General features: G+C 49.7%; 1 protein-coding gene across 1 annotated transcript in view; it reads left to right on the top strand.

Annotated features, from left to right (window-relative positions):
* Window positions 1-22,025, top strand: part of POU2F3 (POU class 2 homeobox 3) — a 43,182-nt gene that overhangs the window by 2,193 nt on the left and 18,964 nt on the right. The window contains exons 2-4 of the mRNA XM_077788064.1: window positions 2,058-2,111; window positions 2,700-2,768; window positions 15,974-16,008. Coding sequence (XP_077644190.1) covers window positions 2,058-2,111; window positions 2,700-2,768; window positions 15,974-16,008 — 158 coding nt within the window. The remainder of the gene's footprint in view (window positions 1-2,057; window positions 2,112-2,699; window positions 2,769-15,973; window positions 16,009-22,025) is intronic.

The raw sequence follows: 22,025 nt of genomic DNA, 5'->3' as shown, positions 1-22,025 counted from the left end.
GCATCCCCGGAGAAGTGTCTGCACCGGCAGAGCTCCTTTGGTCTGGCTGAACCACCCAGCCTGCCCCTGCCCCAGCTCTGCTTGGGAGCACATTTTTAATATGGCCCAGGCCGCAGTGGCGGCTCCTAATAGGGCTGTGGTTAAGAGTTAGGCTGTCCTAACTGGGTTATTTTTCCCAGAGAGGTTTGATTTCTTTATTTTATTTATTTTTTTTTCCCCAAGCCTGATTATCCTGTGTGTATTGCAAAGCTGGCAAAGCGGTGTGGAAGGAGCTTGGCTCTGTCTGAAGGTGTTTTTGAGGATGGAGCAGGGGTCAAAGCTGGGTTTGCATCGCTCTGGTTGTAGTGGGAGGGTTTTGAGTGTCCATAAAAAGGTGTTGGCTGCAATTAGATTAAAAAATAATTGCTCTCCTTGTTCCCAAGAATCCCTTGGAGGCTGCTGCACTGTTGTCCATAGGAATACAAAATCTGTCCTAAACCTTAAACCTCTCAGATCAGCAGAGAGAGCTTTCCTCTGCTCCCTCCTTAATTTTATTTTTCTTTTCCCGACAGAATAAGCAAACTGTGATAACTTGTGCACATTTATAGGGGGGATCTGAATCTCGCTGAAAATAAAATTCAAGATATTCAAACTGCAATAACTTGTGCAGATTCATAAGGGGGATCTGAATTTTGCTGCAAATAAAATTCCTGTGCATGGGAATCCCAGGGCATCTCCTTATCTCCGGACTGCAGGAGGAGGGCATTTAGCTGGTGGATAAATTGTGACATGCAATCAAGGTGCAGCAGCAATTGCTCCTTCCCTCCCCACCCAGCCCAGTTTTTAAGAGCAGAGGGATGTGGGGTCACTCCTGCAGAAGGGACAGAGCTTTTCTTGCTCTGCTTCTCTGTCTCTCCTTCCTCAGCCTTGTCTGAACTGCTCTCTTGGGAATTAGATATTTGCTTTCCATAATTTTATTTTTTTTCCAAGCTTTCTCACCAAAGAAAGCACCAAATTTCTGCAGGCTTTTAGTTGTTTTTTTTTTTTTTTTTTTTTCTTCCTCTACTTTATGAGAACGTGCCTTTTTTTCTTTTTTTTTTTTTTTTAATACTTTTTTGGCAGCCAGCAAAACTTTGTGCTTTGTAGATTGCCTAAGTTAGGGTCCCTTGGCAGTGGTACAAGACAAGAAGATGTTTATAGCTGATGGTAATTACTCTTCCTGCAGTACAAATGCTTAGAAGCCCCACTAAACGTTCATGTCTTAATTGCACAGGGTTTATTTGAAGGGGGGAAAAAAATCCCACAACTCTTTTCTCCCTCCTTTCCCCCCACCCCTCACTCCTTAATATAATTTAAGGAAAGGAAGTTTCTGAAGTATGTGAAAGTTTCTGTGCTCTGGTATAAAATTCTGATTTTTTTTTTTTCTACCTTTATTCATTTGCTGGAGAAAGTTTCAGACTTTCAACTTGATCAAAGCTATGAAATCTTGGCCAAAAAAAAGCAGATTATCTGCCGCTTGCACACGAGGTCGACTTTGAATATGGGGGAAGAAAACCTGCACACGCACAAAAGCCCTGCCTGTTTTGGTGTGAGCAAAAGAGGGAAATCAAATAAAAATCCAACGGGGCTGCTCTCATCCGTTTGGGAATAACAAAAGGTGCATATGGGGAAGAGGAAAAGGGTTTGCATGATGCTTTTAGGTGGCTTCCACCTGCCTTCCCTACCCCGGCAAAACCACAGCAAACACTGGCCCAGCTTCCCCGCTGTTGTTATTCCCCGATGCAAATGGGAAGAGTCTGTGGCCGGGATTGGCTGCAGGCAGCACATGCAAATCACTCAAATAATAAAAAATTATCTCCTTTTTTACCTTTTTCGGTTTTGCCCCCCCCCCCCCCACTCCTCTCCCGCAAAACGAGTCGAGAAACAGTTAAAATTCCCGTGGAAAAGGAAAAGCTGAGGGGTGTCCATCTGAATTTGGATGGATATCTCCCCTTCTCCCACCTCTGTGTTCTTGGCCTCTTTTAAGGAGGGGATGAGCAGCCAGGTGTGGAGTTGACCATTCCCACCTTTTCTTGCAGCTGTCCCCGAAGGAGAAAGTGGCCCCGGCTGTGGTGGCAGTCATCACTTCAAGGGTAAATGACAAATTTCTTGGCCTGGGTGAGGTTGTGGGGGGAATGCAGGGGACAAGATTTTGGGGCAAGGCAGATCTTGGGTGGCTTTTGAGGGCGGTGGACACCTGCGAGTGACAGAAAAGAGGAGAAATAAAGTGCAGAGGGAGGCAGTGGGGAAAACAAGCTGGGTTTGAGCCATCTTGAAGGCCAAGGGAAGGGTTTGGGAGGAAGCTGGAGGGATCCCCATCTCTGCAGGTGTGTGTCACAGCCAGACCACCACAGCAGGTTTGGGAAGCCTGAGCAGGGCTGGGGAGCTGAATCCACCCCTTTATCCCGTGGGTGAGGAGGGATGAGAAGGGTGAAAACCCCACAGCAAACTGGGGAGGGGGGACAGGAGTGAGGGGGGGCTGCAAAGAGCAACAGGAGGGAAAGTGCATCCTCAGAGCTGATGAATATTCCAGCGCCTGGATGTTGAGGAATCAGAAATTTGAAAGTCTGATGGTTTATTATAATTACACACATTCATTTGTGCTGTTTAGTGGAAGCCACATGTGCCTGTTGCCTGGGACTGTGACCTGTTATTAAAATCAGTTGTGCCTCCTTTCCCAGAGATCAAGATGAGCGGGGATGCGGCAGATTCCACAGACACCCGGCACGAACCTGACCAGGTGGAGCCAGGTAAGGAGGGTCTGGGGTGGCAGGGGCAGGAGACAGAGGGGAAAGAAAAGAAAAAGGGAAAAAAAAAAAATAGAAAAAAAGAGGGAATGTGGGCGCTGGAAGTTTCTCCCCGTGCTTTTTCTGGGCTCCTGTTGCTGCTCTTGCAGCCTGGGAGTTGATCAGGAATGTGCTCTGGGCTAGGATTGCGTTGGTATCTCGATCAGCGATGCAAGATCCCTCCTGTGTGACTGCAGCAAATCCCAGAGTGCCTCCCCAGTGTCCTCAGCAGGTCTGACATGGAAATTCGCTCACAGAGTGCCTCCCTAATCTCCTCAGTGGCTCTGACATAGAAATTCTCTCACAGAGTGCCTCCCCAGTTTCCTCAGTGGGTTTGATATAGAAATTAATTCAAAGAGTGCCTCCCCAGTTTCCTCAGTGGGTTTGACGTGGAAATTTGCTCACAGAGTGCCTCCCCAGTGTCCTCAGCCAATGTCCTCAGTGGGTTTGACATGGAAATTTGCTCACAGAGTGCCTCCCCAATATCCTCAGTGGGTTTGATATAGAAATTCACTCAGAGTGCCTCCCCAGTGTCCTCAGTGGGTCTGACGTGGAAATTCACTCACAGAGTGTCTCCCCAGTGTCCTCAGTGGGTTTGATGTGGAATTTTCTCACAGAGTGTCTCCCCAGTGTCCCTCAGTGGGTTTGATACAGAAATTCTCTCACAGAGTACCTCCCCAATGTCCTCAGCCCTATGTCCTCAGTGGGTTTGACATGGAAATTTGCTCACAGAGTGCCTCCCCAATATCCTCAGTGGGTTTGATGTGGAATTTTCTCACAGAGTGTCTCCCCAGTGTCCCTCAGTGGATTTGATACAGAAATTCTCTCACAGAGTGCCTCCCCAGTGTCCTCAGTGGGTCTGATGTGGAAATTTGCTCCCGCCTCTGCCACACCAGTAATGGCTTTGGAACAGTCCTGGTGCACCCAGCTTAGCTCTGTATCCACAGGCCTTGTGCAAGGAGCTTTTCCTTAGGGAAAACAGCTTTTTTTGGGGGCTCTTTCTGTGTGGTGAGGGAAAAATGGGAATAATGAAATCCAGCTCAGAACTTCCAGAAAAAGCAGACGGAGAGGTGTGATCGGGTTTCTCACCTCACACCTGACTTTGTGCAGGCTCCAGCTCCTCCACGGAGCCCCCAGATTCCCGGGATGTGGGAAACTGAGGCACAGGGTGATCCTTTGAAGATGCCAGTGGCGGCGTGAGCGCTGATTTCTGCCAGGTTTGCCCACCACCAGGTGGAACAGGCACCCGAAAAATCAGGTTTGTGCTTTCGGGCTGCCTGAAGTGAGATTTGAATACGAAGCCCGAGCCCTGTAATTTCCCAAAGGGCCGTGGTCACATCCCTTTTTAGGCAAATGAGCAACAACAAGAAATCATTTTAGCACCCACTAGGTACAGCAAATTGAGATTGTTAAAAGCTGTGCTGCAGCTCAGAAATCAACACCTTTCGAAACAAAAACTGGTGGAGAAAACGTAGAGGAATCAAATATTCTCTGAGAAATGAAGAGCCCTAAGCTTGAGCCAAGGGGATGTGCAAGAGCAGGTGAAAACCTCGCATGGGATGGTTTTCCTCTTATAAAATTTGAGATCATTTATGGGGGAAAAAAAGAGATTTTGGGTAAGCAAGAGAACTCCAGGTTTTAAAGGGACTAACCCCACCCCTTGCCTGTTAACTGGGATATTTGACAAAATCTAAAATAGAGATAAAATCTGGTTCTATTCACATCCATGGACTCCGATTGACTTTGGCCAGCTCAGCTCCTGCTCTCAAATCATCCCAAAATTGGGATTTGGGATAAACGAGCACCGAACACATCCCCAAATCCCCAAACTCCTCCAAAAAACCCCGAGAGCTTTACAGGGCCTTAAACTGAGAACTGGAATATTTGGCACTCATTGATGGGTGGCAGGATTAATCAAGATGAAGGAAAATGAGGATTTAATTCTGGTATTGGCTGTTAGTAAATGCAGTGGGAGGCTCTGGCTGGTGCTGGCAGCACATTTGGTTGGATAAAATATGGGTTTTCTGGTTGGATAAAATATGGGGTTTTTTGGTTGGATAAAATACGTTTTTTTTTTTTTGGTTGGATAAAATACGGATTTTTTTTTTTTTTGGTTGGATAAAATACAGAGGTTTTTTTTGGTTGGATAAAATAAGTTTTTTTTTTAGTTGGATAAAATATGGGTTTTTTTCAGCTTAAGCATCCCAGACAGTCACTAGCTGCGAGCTGCAGCGCGTCTTTTTAGTGGTAATTGAGAAAAGAAAGCAGAGCAGCGAAATCAATTTGTTTGAAAATAACAACAAATATTCACGGCAGCTTTGCGCTCTCCGAGCCTTCAAATCAAGCAGGGAAATCAGGACGAGTAAATCTCCTTCATTTGCAAAGAGCGGCACAAAGAACCTGTTTAAATCGCTTTTTTTTTGCTGAGGCTGTCCCGGTGATTTTTTTTTATTTTTTATATTTTCTCCTGAGTCTATTTTGGTGATGATTTTTTGATCTTTTTTTTTTTTTCTGAGGCTGTCATGGAGATTTTTTGATTTTTTTTCCAGAGGCTGTCCCTGTGATTTTTTGCTTTTTAAATTTTTTTTTCCTGAGGCTGTCCCACTGACATTTTGATTTTTTTTTCCTGAGGTGATTTTTTTGATTTTTTTGCTTTTATTTCCTGAGGCTATCCCAATCATATTTTGCTTTTTTTTCTGAGTCTGTCCCAGTGATTTTTTCGATTTTAATTTTTTTTTTCTGAGGCTGTCCCAGTGATTTTTTTTTTCCCTGAGGTGATTTTTTTGATTTTTTGATTTTTTTTTCTGAGTTGATTTTTTTTTTACTTTTTAGATTTTTTTTCTGAGGCTATCCCGATCATTTTTTAAATTATTTTTTTTCTGAGGCTGTCACAGTGATGTTTTTATTTTCAATTTTTTTTCTGAGGCTGTCATGGTGATTTTTTAGATTTTTTTTTTTTCTGAGGCTGTCAGTGTGTTTTTTTTTTTCTGAGTTGATTTTTTTTTGATTTTTTGATTTTTTTTTTTCTGAGGTAATTTTTTTACTTTTTAATTTTTTTTTCCTGAGGCTATCCCAATCATTTTTTTATTATTATTTTTTTCCTGAGGCTGTCACATTGATTTTTTTTTTATTTTTATTTTTTTTTTCTGCTGCTGCCCCGCTGATTTTTTGATTCTTTTGGAACAAGAGAACTGCAGAACGCTGGGATGCCCTTTGGGGGAATCCCAGCCCCTGCTGAGGTGCCACCCTTGGGGACAGCTCAGGGGGTGGCATCACCCACCTGCCCAAGGTGCAGCTCTGGGATTTCTCCCAAACCTTCCCCGCTGGTTTCTGTCTCCTTTCAGCCCTTTCTGTTTATAAACAACAAAGCTCTCTTTGTGCCGAGCTTCCCGGGAAGTTTTTTGTGCATTGTTCGAGGAATATTTACTGCAGCTCCTAATAGCGGCGTGTTTTGGTTAGCTGCTTCATGTGGGAAAAGGCTCCGCGTGTTTTCTGATGACTCATTAATTGAATTTCCCGTTTCCTACTGGATTAGGTTCCTCGGGAACCTCATTCCCCCCTCCCAAAGGAGAGGTCTCTTACCAAATTAACAATATTTCACCTAGAAATCCTCCCAGGTGCAGGCATCCCAAGGTTTTTCATCACCAAAAGATGTGGGCTGGCTCTAAGAGCTTGGAAAAAAAAAATAAAAAGGAAAAAATGAGGGAATTAAGTACCAAAATGCTTTTGTAAAACAAGCTCTTGATCTAAAACTGATGCCTAAAGATCTGATGGGAAGTGTCAGTAGCAAAGGCATAATCTCATCCTTTCATATCCCCGCCAATTCCAGGCTTAGAAGGGGGAAAAAAAAAAAAAAAAAGGGTAATTTGGGGCATTGTTCTACTTTGAAAATGTTTGAAATAATTGTGGGGGGTTCTTTTTTGAGAAAATTGTTAAAATCGTTCGCCTTTCGTAGGAGGTTTGGAGAGCTCAGTGCTTTTGTTTTTTTTTTTTTTTCTTTTCACCTACACCAATTCCACAGAAAATGTTTCAGGCCTTTTAAAAATATATATTCTCCAGAAACTTGTGGTGTTTTGATCCCACATCTACCGGTTAGAGCGAGGTGATGCCATTTGACAAACTATCATTTAAAAAAGTATAATTTCTAAAGGTTCTCCCTGCCCAGCGCTGCGAACATTAATACTCTAATTAATATCTGAATTTTTTAATTGTGTGCGCGAGGGGGGGAACGAACACCAGTTGCCCCCACGAGGGTCGGTTTGCCTTCCCCATCACCGCAGGGATGCGGGGCAGGCTGAGTGGGGATTATCCCTCCTTTTTTGAGGGTCCATTTCCCCTTTTCCCTGCGTGATCCCAAGCCTTGGCAGCGGGGCTGGGCTCCCAGGCGAGCCTCCATGGGGGGTAAGGAAGAGCAGCGAGTTTTCTGCTTGGCTCGGAGCTCTTTTCATCTTTTTTTCAAACTGATGAAAGCCATGCCAGCGAGCTCCACGCTGGTTTTTTTATTCTTTTTTTCTTTTTTTTTTTTTTTTTTTGATGGGAACTGTGGGGGCTTGGCAGTGCCAGAGTGTCGCCCCTGGTCCTGCAGCCCCAGGGGCAGAGATCTCCCCCTTCTTGTGGTTTATCTAAGGCCTCGGTATCTGATGGAACAGAACTGAGGTGGGACTTGCCCCTGTCTGTCTGTTTGTTTGTGTCAGACACTTGTTCCCCGCTTATCTCCTCCATCAAAACAGGTTACACCAAGCCGAGCTACTTCCCTTTGATTTCATCTGTTGAGGCTATGGGGGGGAAGCCAAAGCTTTTGGAAAAAAAGGCCGATAGGGAAGCGCTTCAAACACAACCACGGGGAAGGGAATAGCTGCAGGCGGCCCCAGCATCTTCCCTCCCCACCCTCCAACCCAGGGAGCTGGGCCCTGCCAGCAGGGCTGGATGTGCTGGGCACCCCAGCTCTTGGGGGGATGTGGGGCGCCCCATGGGACAGCCCTGCAGCCCCATGGGGAAGCTTTGGGATGCCTTGAGCAGGCTGAGCTAGAGCAGAGCTGGACAGAGCTGAAGGACAAAGCAGGGATTTATTCAAAGGATCTCCTCCATGGATCCACCTTGGGCAGCACCAGAGCCCAGCCAGGGCTGCACCCAAGATGAACCAAAATGGTCCCAAAATGAACCCAAGATGAACCCAAATGGTCCCAAAATGAACCCAAGATGAAACAAATTGATCCCAAAATGAGACCAAGATGAACCAAAATGGTCCCAAGATGAGACCAAGATGAATAAAAATGGTCCCAAAATGAGCCCAAGATGAACCAAATTGGTCCCAAAATGAACCCAAGATGAATAAAAATTGTCCCAAAATAAACCTAAGATGAACAAAAATGGTCCCAAATGAACCCAAGATGAACCAAAATGGTCTCAAAATGAACCCAAGAGGAACAAAAAATGGTCCCAAAATGAGCCCAAGATGAACCAAAATGGTCTCAAAATGAACCCAAGAGGAACAAAAAATGGTCCCAAAATGAACCCAAGATGAACCAAATTGATCCCAAAATGAACCCAAGATGAATAAAATTGGTCCCAAAGTGAACCCAAGATGAACCCAAATGGCCACAAAACGAACCAAAGTGGTCCCAAAATGGTCCCAAAATGGTCCCAAAATGCACGAGCGCTCCCGGGGCTCTCCCTGGGATCAGTTCTGCTCCATTGGCACCTTGGAGTTCATTGTCCCATTCCAGCTCCAGCCCATCAGTCCCATCCTGCTTGTTTTTCTCTCTCCAGCCCACGGTGTTTGTGCTCCTGGGCTGAGGTTTGGATCATTTGTCCTTGGTGCCCAGCTGGAGCAGGAATTGTTTTGTGTCCCTGCTCTGTGCACAGAGCTCAGCATCACCTCACGTGAAGCTCAGACCCACACACTGAAGCAGCACAGAACCTGAAAAATAGAAAATCTAAACCTGAGGCATCATGTGGGATGGGGGGATTGGCTGCACCAAGGGAAATACAGGTTGGAATTTAAGAAAAACTTTTTTTACAGAAAGGGAGATAAAGTTCTGGAATGGCTGCCTGGGGACGTGGTGGAGTCCCCACCCCTGGGTGTGCTTAAAACAAGCCTGGATGTGGCACTGGGTGCCAGGGTTTGGTTGAGGTGCTGGGGCTGGATTGGACTCGATGATCTTGAAGGTCTCTTCAAGCCTGGTGATTTTTTGACTCTGTGGCTGAGCCTAGGAACTGAAGGGGAAGGGGACAAGGACAGAAGAGTGGCTGGGTGGGTTGGTGGAGCTCTGGCCTCTTGGTGGCCATGGCAGCTGGGGTAAATTTCCTGAGTGATTTAAGATCACAGAATGTCCTGAGCTGGGAGTGACCCACAGGATCAACCAGTCCAGCTCCTGGCCCTGCTCAGACACCCCAAAATCCCTGGCAGCGCTGTCCAAGCACTACTGGAGCTCTGGCAGCCTCAGGGCTGTGCCCATTCCCTGGGGAGCCTGGGCAGTGCTCAGCACCCTCTGGGAGGAGAACCTTTCCTTGAGGTCTATCCCAAATTGCCCTGGTACAGCTCCAGCCGTGCCCTGGGCCACAGAGAGCAGAGATGGGAGCTGCCCCTCAGCCAGCTGTGAGTTCTGCCCTCAGCCTCCCCCAGAGCACTAGTGCAGGTATCTTTGGGACTGAGAGAGACCCCTTTGAACCCCAAGGAAATCAAGCACTGAGGTGCTGTGGTGCATCTGCTCTCAGTGACCCTGCTGAGGAGACCCTGCTGTGACATCCATCCCTGCGGATGCCACCCTTCCTCCCCACCTCCATCCTCGCTCTGCTGCTGCCACAGGACACCTCGGGTCCCCGGCAGTGGGGACAGAGCCAGGGCAGCTCTGAGACTGGACACCAGAGCGCCCAGCCCAGCCAAATCCCCTCCCAGTGCCAGCGCAGTTTGCACTCAATCCATGCCAGGCCAGATGGAAAATCAGAGACTGCCTCGGTCTGCCTCTGCCCCAAAGTGAATTCAGGTCCCAGGTGAGAGTCCTGCTCCCCCCTCCGACCTCTCTGCAGGCTGGGAGCTGCCTGCAGGTGCTGGGCCCTGACCTCTGCTGGGCTCTGGGGAGCTTTGTGGCATTGCCAAGGGCTAGAGCCTCTTTGGGAGGTGGATCCTGCCAAAGCATGGATCCTTCCAAAGAATGGATAGGTCCAAAGCATGGATCGTTCCAAAGGATGGATCCTTCCAAAGCATGGATCCTTCCAAAGGATGGATCCTTCTAAAGATGGATCCTTTCAAAGTATGGTCCTTCCAAAGGATGGATCCTTCCAAAGGATGGATCCTTCCAAAGCATGGATCCTTCCAAAGGATGGATCCTTCCAAAGATGGATCCTTCCAAAGATGGATCCTTTCAAAGTATGGTCCTTGCAAAGGATGGATCCTTCCAAAGGATGGATCCTTCCAAAGGATGGATCCTTCCAAAGGATGGACCACGCTGGGATGAGGTTCGGAGGCTCTGGCCTCTGTGTCAGCCCCTCGCTCAGGTGAAAGGATCCAGCCCAGGTAAGGGATGGCAGATTGGGCTGGGGGTTGCTCAGCCCGTGCTGTCTCCCAGCTTGGCTGGTTTTTTTTGTTGTTTCTTTTTTTTTTTTTTTTCTTGGATCTTTTTTTCCTTCTGCCTTTTGTAGTTCCCTCCTCAGCTCGGGCTGGAAGCGGCTTGCCAGGCCAAAGTCTTTTGAGGAAACTTGGCCTCTCCTGGCCCCACGCTGAGCGCGGTGCTGGGCTACGCCTTTGCTCCCCAAGGCTGGCTCTCCCTCGTGAAACTTTCCTCAAAGCCTCCAGGATTTCTCTGGTCTCTTCCCCCTGCAGCCATGCACAGCCCCAGGACAAGTGCCGGGTAAATGAAAGCTGCAGCAGTTGGGCTGGAAACAGCTGGTTGCTATGGCAATTGGGGCTGCTCGGGATTTGCATAAGGCTGATGATTTTCATAGCACAGCCACATTTAAGGCAAGCAGGAGAAATTTCCATATTCCCAGCTCCGAGTCAGTTGGGGCGTGGGGGAGGCCAGGAGGGGGATATTTGAAATTCAAATGAAGGTGATTAGGGTTTGAGGTTGGGTTATTTTTTTTTTTTTTTTTTTTCTTGAACATCCCATTATGGAAGAGGATAAAAAAGGATGGGGAGGGGAAAGGGGAACAAAAGGCTGGTTTGACTTGAATTAGAGGGGCAAAGGAAGAGCTGGTCTGATCTGCCTCTTGCCTCTGGTCTAGGAGAAGAGACTTGCCCTCTCCCAGCACCTGCAGGTGAAATGTTTTCCGTGGGAACAACTGCTGCCCTCGGGTTTGCTCCTGGAAGGTGCCCAAGTCTCCCACACTGGCTGTCCTGCTCTCCCCCTCGCCCTGCCCCACACGAAGGGGCTGCAGAGGGACCGGGGGTTTCTCCGAGGCCCTCCTCACAGAGGGAAGGCATTTTTATAACCCAGGGGTTTCCAGCCAAATGAAGCACTCGGGTGTTCAGTGAAAGCTTCCCCTGGAGTCTGGAGCTGTCTGAGTCAGCACCAGATTCACTTTTGCTCACCAGCCTTGGCTTTCCCATGGAGATGCTCTGATGGTTTGGGGCTCTTGTGTCTTGGGAGCAAAGAGTTCAGATGAAAACTGCAGCTCTACTTGGCTGCCTCAGAAACTCCCCATCCTGCTCACACTTTAAAAAAGCACTTTTTAAATGCCTTGGGAGCATCAACCATCCCAGCAGGGCATGTGGGAATCCAGGGAATTGCCTGGTGCCTGCTCAGCTGTAGCTCCTGCTCCCCCAGTGCTGGTGGGAGCAGCTGGAGGTGATCAGGGGTGGCCAGTCCCTGGGGAAAAGGTGATTTAAGGGAGCTCCCAGTGTTCAGGGCCTCTTGCTGGCTCTGGGAAACACTGGTGTGGCTGCTGGGAACAGGAGCACAAAGGCTGTGCCTTGGTTTCTGCCTGAATTCCCAAAATCAGTGGAAATCCTGAGGAGTATTTCATGCTGAATATCTTATTTTGCTTATTCCTTCAGTGCAGGTGAGCATTTGGTTTCATTTATAGCTTGTGGGACAAGTACTGGTTATAGCTGCAGTAATTGCCATTCCTTTCTCGACCAGCACTTGGGCAATCTCTTAACTTCACACCTTGTTTGAGGTGAGAGATTTGAACCGGTGAATTTATCAGAAATGCCCCTTGAGAGGCACCCAGCCCGCTCTGCCGATCTCCTGTGGCATTGTGCTGCCTCACACGGGGCGCTAAAATCTCCAGGATAGGCGAGATTAATCTTAATTTTAGATATTCGATCCTCTGAGGCTGCAGCCTGACCTGCTCACCCCAGGGTGATTCATGCCTGTGCCATCTATCTCTGGGGCGAGAGGAATTGCCCTCTGGAAGCTCCTGCTTCCCCTGCATGGCTGTGAAGGGAGCCTGGAGCAACCGGCTCCGAAAAAGTTTCAGCATCTCAGCCCAGGCGGCCGAACCCCCTGCCTGGTGTCTGCCTGGCACTGCTCCCCCCATTTCCCTCCCAGATGTGCAGCCAAGCTGATTCCCTGCAGGAATGACACCTGCTGAAGGCTGGGATCACCTCCCCATCCCCCTGGGAGCTCAGGAGAGGGATGAGCCCTGCTGGTGTCACTCCCTGCAGGTGCCACCTGCCCGTGTGAAGATGAAGGCCACCCTGATTTTCCTTCTCCCCCATGAGGGTGCTTTTATCCTGCAGGGTCGGACTGGCTCTGCTGCTCCCCGTGGATCCCTCTCCCCGTGTTTTCCAGGGAATGGCAAGCGGGTGGGGGGAACTGCCCGGGACTGCTGCGCTGCTCCCATCCCCAGAGAAACCTCCCCAGGCAAACTCGCACCAGATCTGATGCCAGGGCTATGCAAAACAGCTGCCAGGTGAACCAAGGAGAGCAGCACAACCCCGGGGAGCCACCTCGGCTTATCGCTGCTTTTCCAAGCACCCAGAGCAGCAGGGTGAAGCCCTGGTGATGGGCGAGCTGCTGGGAATTGTAGGGGCTCCGAGCTGCCTTTCCCTGTTGAAATCCCAGGGCTTCCCCAGCCTCGTGGAATTTTAGGAAGGGGAGGACCGATCCAGCAGATTCTGGAGGTTCTGGATGCCATTGTGTCTGGCTTGTGCAGCAAAAAAATAAAAATCAAGATGTTAGCTGGGCTGAAGCTCCATTAAAATGAGTGGAGTTCTGGCAGTTTGCAGCAGGAGAGAGAATCTGCTGCCACTTACACTTTTCTTCCTTTTTATCTCCTGGAGCTAGAAAAGATTAAATCTTAAGTGCAGAGTGTTTGAACAGCTCGTTCCTTTAAGGAGAGAAATGACTACTGCAGTGTGAGTCCTGATGTTGACAAAAACCAGGAGGAAACTGAGGCTATTTTTATAAAGCATTTGGAGGAAAGTTACACTTCAACTGAAAGAGGAGAGTTGTTATCCCTATCACACCCAAACCTTGGCTCGCAGCTGCAATCACTTGACTCTTACACTTACTGAAACAGAAAAAAAAAAAAAAGGGGGCCAGATTTGTTTGCAAATAAATCTGTGCCCAAACACTCGTCGGTCCTGCAGAGATTTGTGTATCCAGCTCCCATTTACATAACCACGGGCAGCAGAAATCACCCCTCCCAGTTTTAAATCTCTCCCTCTTGGACACCCAAGGCCAGGAACTGGTTGCCCCTGGAGTCAGGCAGGAGGAATTGTCATCTCCAGGAAGATGGGTGGCTCAGATAGGGGCAGGAATGGCCTCTGGAGGTGCCTAATGCTCCTTCTGTCTGCCCAGGCAGCTCCCTCAGGCTTAGGCACCCCTGTTAGTGCCAGGCTCAGGAATATTTGCTCAGCTGGCACAGAATTCCTGAATGGGGTGCTGGGATGCTGTGCGTGACTTTGTAGGAGAAAGAAAAGGTCTGAGTGTGTCAGCTGCAGGAGCTTGTGGAAGGAAGGCAAAGGAGGAGATGGGCAGGGGGGAAAGGCTGTGCTGGAGGCTGTGGGGCTGTGCAGGGAAGCTCCGTTCCAGCTGCACCTCTCGGGTTCCAAGTTTTGGGGTGAATGGTGGTGACTCAGCCATCGTCACTGGGACCAGGGATTCCCCTGCAGCTCTTTGAATCTTGCCTCATCACCACCGAACGTGAGTGAGACTCCTGTCTCCAAGGAACCAGGAGATTAGCTTTTCCTTCCTGTTCTATTTTAGCGGCTGGGAACTTTTATTTCCTCCTTCCCTCCTGGCTTTGCTTCCCTTCAGCTGCTGCCTCCAGATCGCATCAAGCACCCCCCGTGGGGGTTTCAAAGGTAGAAACTGCAGCCTTGGAGATGCTCCGCGGTCCTGCTCAGGTGTGTGGATGCTGATTGTGATCGCCCATTAACGCTATCAGCATTCCCATCGCTGGATGCGCTTGGCTCCTTGGCTTTTTGGGGCTGGAACGCAATGAATGAGCCCATTCCTGGGGAGGGAGCAGCTGGAGAGAGCTGGACAGGGAGCAGAGGGGGCTGGAGCGAGGGAATTACAGAAGGAAAAGAGATGAAGGACTGAGATTGGGGAGGGAAAATGCTGGGAGACAGCAGGATGGGGGGAAGGCAGGAAGAGCAGGGCAGAAATGCAGCCAGGCTGGGGGAGAGGGCTCAGAGCTGGCTGGGGTGTGGATGGAGAGGAGATGGAGATCTCAGACTGAGGGGGAAGCTCAGAGCTGGCTGGGGTGCAGAAGGTGAGGAAATTTTAGCATTGAGGAGGCACCTCAGAGCTAGTTGGGGTGCAGAGGGTGAGAAGATGGAGATTTCAAACTGAGAGGGCAGCTCAGAACTCGTTGAGGTACAGAGGGTGAGGAGATGGAGATCTCAAATAGGGGGGAAGCTCAGCTCAGAGATTGGGATGCAGATGATGAGGAGATGGAGATCTCAAACCGGGGGGAAGCTCAGAGCTGCCTGCGGTGCAGAGGGTGAGGAGATGTCAAGCTGAGGGGGCAGCAGCTCGTTCTGCCGTGGCCCTGCTCCATTGCACAGTCCCTCAGCTCTGTTTCCACAGTCAGTGCTTTTTAAATGGCACAGATTAAATCTCCAGGGCTGTTTCTAGACAGCAGAGAGCAGCCACGGAGCTCTGTTATCCCCGACTCTCCAATGTTTTGCCATCCGTGGATAATTGTACCAAGCACACTCCCCCTCAGCATCCACGCTGATTCACCTGGGAATCACTCTGTGCATGGAAAAATATGAGCTGGGAAAGGATAAAGGCTTGTTCAGTTGAGGAAAGTCCATGGGAGGGCTGGATTTGCCCTCCTGCCTGCACAGCCTCTCCCAGGCTCTTTGCAGGAGCCCTGAGCTGCTGGAAAACACTGGAAAATGTGTTGGAAAATGTGTTGGAGCTTGATCAGATCACAGGGCACAGGCTCTGCTTCATGGGGAAAGTTATCCTGGAAAAAACAGCAGGAGCAGGAGGCCTGGGGGGTTGTGCTGGTGGGATGTGAACAGTTCCAGGCTCTTTATCACAAATTCGGGCTGGACTGGCAGGGAAAGGCCTGGGGAATGTGCAGCAAAGGGAAGAGGTGTCTTGGGGTTGCCTCTGCAGCTCGAGAGCTTCGTGGAATCCCTTAAAGCATTCAGATCTGTGGAGAGCACAACCTTTGCTCTGTGATGTTCTTGATGAATTTGGCAGGTGTGATGTGGGGAGGGGGGGGATGTTTATCATCAAAGGGGAATGAGTGAGGGCCTGTGCGGTACCTTCAGGCTGGAACCTGTCTGATTTTTTTCCCCCTGTGCCTGCCAATCTCTTTTGGAATCAAGGAGACGCCTCTGGAGCACAACCCCACGGCACCCTGTGCTCCTCCAGAGGTGCTGGAATCAGCGGGTGCCACGCGGGTTCCTGGAGGTCCCGGCTGAGCAGCCCTGGCCACCCCTTTGCTGGCCCTTCCCACAGCCAGCCCTGCACTTCCCTGCACGTTTGTGATGTCCTCCAGCTCACCTCTGCTGGAATCTCCCTCGTGCTTTCCCACACCCTTGGCCAGGTATCTCCCAGGCAGGAACACTTTTATTATCCCTCAGCAAAAGGCTGGCACCACCTCAATGCTGCAGAAGCCTTTGTCCTTCCATTTCTGCACCTTCCTCCTCCTCTCCCAGGGCCAGTTTTTTTGGTTATGTGTGTCCCAAGTTCTGGAACGCTCCCACCAGTGCTGACTGTCATAAATGCTGAGATGTTTTTCTCTTTGTTTCGTTGTAGGGAATGAACAGAATGGGCTGGACTTTAACAGGCAGGTAAGATGCTCCCTGGCTGCCCAGGTGTTCTCCTCCTTTCTGGAATGGCTGTTTTTTACCTGCTCATCATGCTGCAAAGAGATAAAGCAGACCACAGAATTCCTTCTTCCCAGTTCCCCTCATGGGATACAAAGACAGATTACACCTCTGCTTTCCCCCTCCCTAATCCATAGAAGTTCAGCTATTTAGGGGGTTCATTTAAATGACCATTTGCTTCTGGGGTTTTCTGGCTTTGACAATTTTTTGGATCATCATTTAGAAACAAAAAAGCACCTAAGCTATGGTGGCAAAGGTACAAATCCCTCCCCAAAGCCCCAGTGCTGTGACACTGGCAGCACCGTGGTGTGCAGGGACAAAGGCACGGGGCTGACCCAGGAGTGTCAGCCAGCACCAAAAATGAGCTGGTTGGAGCTCTTGGAGTGCACAGCTCCAATTCCTGTCTGCCAGGCAGCAGGTAAAAATATGGGGCAAGCAAACCCCAACTGCAAAAAGAGCAGCTGAGGGGCCGTGTCCCTGCTGTGTGTGCTCTTCTCCCCCTGCTTTGTCCAGCTGGAAGCATTCCCTGGCTCCGTGAGTGCCTGCAGACCTTCATGGGTGGCTCCGAAAGTCCCTGAGTGTCACAGCAGGAGGTGTGACACCTCTGCAAACCCTCTGGAGCCCTTGGAGCTATGCAGACACAGCTCTGCTGTCAGGGTGGGGAGGCACAGGGTGCCCAGAGCAGCTCTGGCTGCCCCTGGATCCCTGGCAGTGCCCAAGGACAGGTTGGACACTGGGGCTTGGAGCAGCCTGGGCAAGGTGTCCCAAGGATGGTGTCACTGTTGGACACAAAATGAGCGTGTACTCATTTCGTGTCCAATAATGACACAAAGCTTGGCGAGTTCAAGAGAAAAAAACAGCCAGTTTCATTTCTGACTTGGCAATATATAGAATTCCAAAAGTGACAGTGGGTGGGAGGATGGAATTGCCACCTCTGCAACCACACTGGTCAAACCAACAGCCCATCAATTCTCTTCTCACAAAGAATAATACAAAACAATCATTATTGACATGGACAGTGCGTGAGAACTCCAGTAGAAATATGTAAACGTTATCAGAAGGCTAAATTGGTGAGAACTTTAAAACTTTCAAAAGATATAAAAGAAAACACTTTTAAAAATCAGGGGAAACAGCATGGGATGAGCTTTAAGGCCCAAACCATTCGGAGATTTCAGGAAAATGCTCTCAGAGCCCAGAGCTGAGGCCTCCTGTGGCCAGCAGAGCTGGAGTGAGCCTGGCAAGGAAAAGAGGAGTCAGGAGAGCCAAGCACTGCCCTGCTGCAGGATGGGGCTGCAGCCAGGAAAATGCACGAGGGGCTGCAACTCCACGCACGGACTCGAGGCACAGCACCCCGTGCACTTCCCATGTGCATTCCCCAAATCCCAGCCCTTCCCAAAAGCTCCCTGGGAGCAGCACTGGGCAGCTCCACGTTCCCCACGTGCCTTTTTGTCCCTTTTTGTCCTTTTTTGGGGCTTCCCTCGGTGGCTGTGCAGTGACAAACGTCAGCCACGCCGCTGTTTGTTTGTTTGTTTGCTTTGGCTGCTCCGGCTTTGGGTGGGTCTCCCTTTCCTCCCAAAGGTGTTTTAACACGCTCAGCCATCTTCCAGCATTTTGGAATCCCCAGCTGCAAACAAAAAGCCCTGTGTGCGTCTCCAGCCCAGAGCACGGAGAAGAATCCAATCTGCTCACCAGGGCTGATAAAAGGAAATTCCTTGCAGATGGAAATGAGAAATGAGCACGAGATCCTTGCCCGCTGCAAACTTCTCAAACACCACAGAGGTGCTGGAGCTGGGAGCTGGGCTGGGGCTCATCCAGGAGAGCTGTGCTGATTTCCACCCACTACTGATCTGACCCACCATCCTCTGTGCTCCTCTGAGTGATGCTGGACAAGTTGTGGGGGCAACCAGAAATATCCTGGCTTTACGTTTGCTTTTTGGGTTTTTGGTTGCTTTTTTTTTTTTTTTTGCAGCATTTCCACTTTTATTTTCCTCCCTCCACCAAAACGGCACCACAAAATCCAATTAATTTATTCCAGCTTGGCCGTGTAACTGAATAGCCAACATAGCTGGGATTTAGCGAGGTTTAAAAAGCAAACGAGGCTCGTTCTGTTGTTTTATTTTATTTCTAATCTGCTCTGAATCCCCAGAGTCCACCGGAGGGGTTTGCAGTGATGCCAGGGATGGGGTGTAACAGTCCCTGAGTGGACACAGCCCTGTGCAAGTGGCTCTTTGTCTCCCTCTCTTGGCCCTCCCAAAGCCATGGGTGGAGTGATTTCAAATCGTTATTATTTAAAATAATAATTACTATTTGGAAGTATTGTTATTTAAAATAATAATTATTATTTTAAATTATTCTCTTAAATAAGCAGGAGCCCGAACGCACACGGGCTCCACACTCACATTTAGGGTTGACCTCAGCTGTTGGTGAATTCATCCTCAATTCAGCAAATAGATTTCAAATGACGGGGGAAAAAAGGAAGAGAGGAGAGCTGGAAATATCAAAGTGTTTTCATGTAAAATCAGGTGCTGTGCTCTTTCATTAGGGGTGGAGGTTGGTGGGTTTTTTAATTTGATTTGGGGTTTGAGGTTGGTTTTGGATGGGTTGTTTTTTTTTTTAATTCGTTAACTTGCAATTCAAGTTTTCAAACCGAAGCCAGGGCAGGATGGTTTGAAACCCAACTCCAAACTGACTGCAGGAGCTCTCTTTGCCTTTATTTGGAGTGCTGGGCTCTAATCACTTTGAAGATCATAAATCTCACCTCGTTTAAGCCTCTCCCCCAGCCTTTGTAGATGGCCTACATTTCAGGTCTGCTTCCCTGCCTCCCTCCCTGCTGTGCTCCAGGCGGGATGGGAAGGGTGGAGTGACCTGGTTAGACCCCTTCCCTGCCTCCCAACTCCCTGCTGGGGCTGCTCGCACCCTGCAAACGGCGAGGGAGGGAAGCTCCTGTGGAGTTTGAGGTTTTCTAGCAGTTTGTGGGTCAGCCCTGTGCTTTATGAGAAAGCTCCCTCTGATCCCTCAGCCTATTTGGCAAACATTTCTGCTCTCCCCCCCCTTCCCCTCCTCTCTTCAAACTCTCCTCCCACCTGGATGCAGCAGTAATTTGTATGTGAATGAGAGGGAGAAGGGTGTGGATGGAAAAAGCAGCATCTTCAGCCTTGCCTATCTGGTTTGGCTTTTTTATTCAGTGAGTCTGATGCTGGTTGTTTCCTGTTTATGGCCAGGGAAATGCAAAAGCACAGCAATAAACTTTCACCTTCGCTGCTGGCAGCCTGCACAGGGACATCTGCCTCCTGATGGGTTGGGATGGTGGCCAGGGACGGATCTGAGTGACTCTGGCAAAATTTGCCTCCAATGGGAGCAGGATGAGGGCTGGGATTGCTGCAGTGGGAGCTGCTCCTGCCCAGGTGCTGCGGTCTGCCCAGGTCTGCCGGGGTTGAATTCCCCTTTAGGAAACGCTGGATTGTTTGTTTTTGTAGCTGCTCTGGAGAGCCAGGTGTCTGGAGCTCAGCCCTGGGATCCTGCTGCCTGCTGCAGCGCACACACGGATGGAGGGCTGATGGTTTTGGGAGGTGCCAGGGCTTGTGTGAGCCGTGTGAGGGCTGAGCCCAGCTCACGGTGATGTGCATCCATCCGCAGCTGCAGGAGCAGAGTGCACAGCTGCTGAAGCCAGCAGTGCTTTTCCAGCAGGGAAGTGATGGTTGGTCCAGGGAGGAATGCAGGATCAGCTCTCCTCCTTCCAGAGGAGGGAATCAGGGCTCCTCTGCAAGCCTGCCCTGCTCCCCAGAGCTGGGAGAGGAGATGTTCCTCTTGAAATGAAGCTGAGAGGTTTATGTCCCTCTTGAAATGAAGCTGAGAGGTTTCTGTCCTCCTTGAAATGAAGCTGAGAGGGTTTTGTCCCTCTTGAAATCAAGATGAGAGGTTTCTGTCCCCCTTGAAATCAAGCTGAGAGTTTTCTGTCCTCCTTGAAATCAAGCTGAGAGTTTTCTATCCCCCTTGAAATGAAGCTGAGAGGTTTTTGTCCCCCTTGAAATCAAGCTGAGAGTTTTCTGTCCTCCTTGAAATCAAGCTGAGAGTTTTCTGTCCCCCTTGAAATCAAGCTGAGAGGTTTTTGTCCCCCTTGAAATGAAGCTGAGAGGTTTTTGTGTCAGCAGAGCTGGGCAGGATCTGCCTCTTCTCCCTACCCAAATGTGCCAGGCACTCTTCATGCCAGCAAAAGGCTGACCTTGCAGGACAGGCTGTCATTTGTTTATCAAACCTGTCATTATCGTCAGTCACATCAATCTGAAGCTGATCTGGCTGGGAGATTTGACAGAGTTTAGGGCAGACAGGCAGGCACTGAGGTGCTGAGCAAGGCCCAGCTTCAGTTTCGCTGCTGGTTCTTTATTCCTGTTCTTTGCTGTCTTTGGTTCACCCCAGTCAGGGGGGTTCACCCCAGTCAGGGGGTGTAGTGAGGATATGGATTTCCAACAGGCTTCCTAGAAAGCCTTTCCAGCTGGGTCTGTTGAAAAATTCCTCCTTTCTAAAACCAGGTCAAGCCTCCTTTGTGTTTCTGCCCTGCTCTCTCACAAGAGATGCTGAAGGGGTTCCCTTCCCTCAGGACCTCCTTGTCTAGCTCCTCTCCCTGCTCTTTTTATATCTGACACTCCTTGCCCAGAGAAACTTTAATTTTGGAGGTTTGTGTGGGATTTCCAGCAGTTGCTTTGAGGTGAGTTATCTCAGGGCTCCACAGCTGATGTCCTGCAGGCGCACGATGTGAGAAATTCAAAGTGGGCAAGCTGCACCTGAGATGTGAAACCCCTGGTGGCTCCTTTTCAGTGCCCTTAATAAACACCCTGACCTCGTTTGGTACCTTCCACCCACACGTCTGAGGGCTCTTTGCTAATGGGTTCAGCATCCCTTGGTGCCTCTGCAAGGTGGGGAGCTGTCCTGCACACACAGCCTGGCTTTTCCCAAAGATGCTGAGCTCTGTGATTGCAGCTGGGATCAGGGGATGCTTCACGGGCCATTTGCCCGTGGACATTGGGGTGTGCTGGAATCCAGGGGCCTGCTCCCTGCCCGAGCTGGGTTATGGACTCCCATCCTCTGATTCATCGTCTTGTGCTCAACCACAGACAAGTTCTTCCTCCCCTCCATCCTTTTGAAGGTGCAGAGAAGGGCCTAACTCGCTGGGTAGTTTGTTATTAATATCTGGGATGCAAAACTCCCTGCACATTTAATTTCGCTGCACCAGGGCTTCCCTCCCCCCGGGGATTTCTCTCATAGTTTTTCATTCTGCTCCGTGTTCCCACCTCCTCCTAATCTCATGTGCTCCCTGGATGTCATTGCCGTTCCTGCTTGGCTTTTCCCCGTGGGTAGCTCAGGTTTCAATCTGCCCTCCAGATTTCCATCCCAGTCCTGTTTTGCCCTCCTCTCAAGGGGAGGTTCACATCCTGCTTCCTTCTCCCCTCTGGGGATCAATTCAGATTTCACTCTCTCTTCTCCCCATTGCCCCAGGGGATCAGCCTAAGTCTTGCATCTGCTTTTCATCTCTTGAGCCTCCCCTGGCTGGAAATCAGGGCTGCCCTTGTGTCTGCCTCACCTGACACTGGATCTAAGCTCAGCTCTGCCCTGGCCTTTCCCTTTTGAAGTCTCCCTGCTCTGTCCTAGGGACTGGCTGATTGCATAAATTTGTTTGTGTGCAGGCTGCTCATTGCAATGCAGCCCTTTGGGAAAGCATCAGAGAAAGCCCTGGCTCCAGGGAAAGCCCTCTGCGCCTAAATCTGGCCCTGCTTTGCTTAGGACAGATATGCAGAGGAACCCCTTCTTCAGGCTGGGTTTGTTCTGGCACCTCAGATGAGCTCGCTGGGAATGAACTCCAAAACAGGCCAGGGGAACTTGTGAGGGAAAGGGGGATGCAATTAGGATTTGGCCTTTTTAATTGTTTTTCTCAAGAGGTGGACTGAAACCACGGAATTAATTTGTTGACAGCAGCCCAGAGCTGG

This window comes from Lonchura striata, chromosome 23 (genome assembly GCF_046129695.1).
Source record: "Lonchura striata isolate bLonStr1 chromosome 23, bLonStr1.mat, whole genome shotgun sequence".
NCBI lineage: Eukaryota > Metazoa > Chordata > Aves > Passeriformes > Estrildidae > Lonchura > Lonchura striata.
The sequence above is the reverse complement of the archived record's forward strand: the minus strand, read 5'-3'. Positions and strand labels throughout refer to the sequence as shown.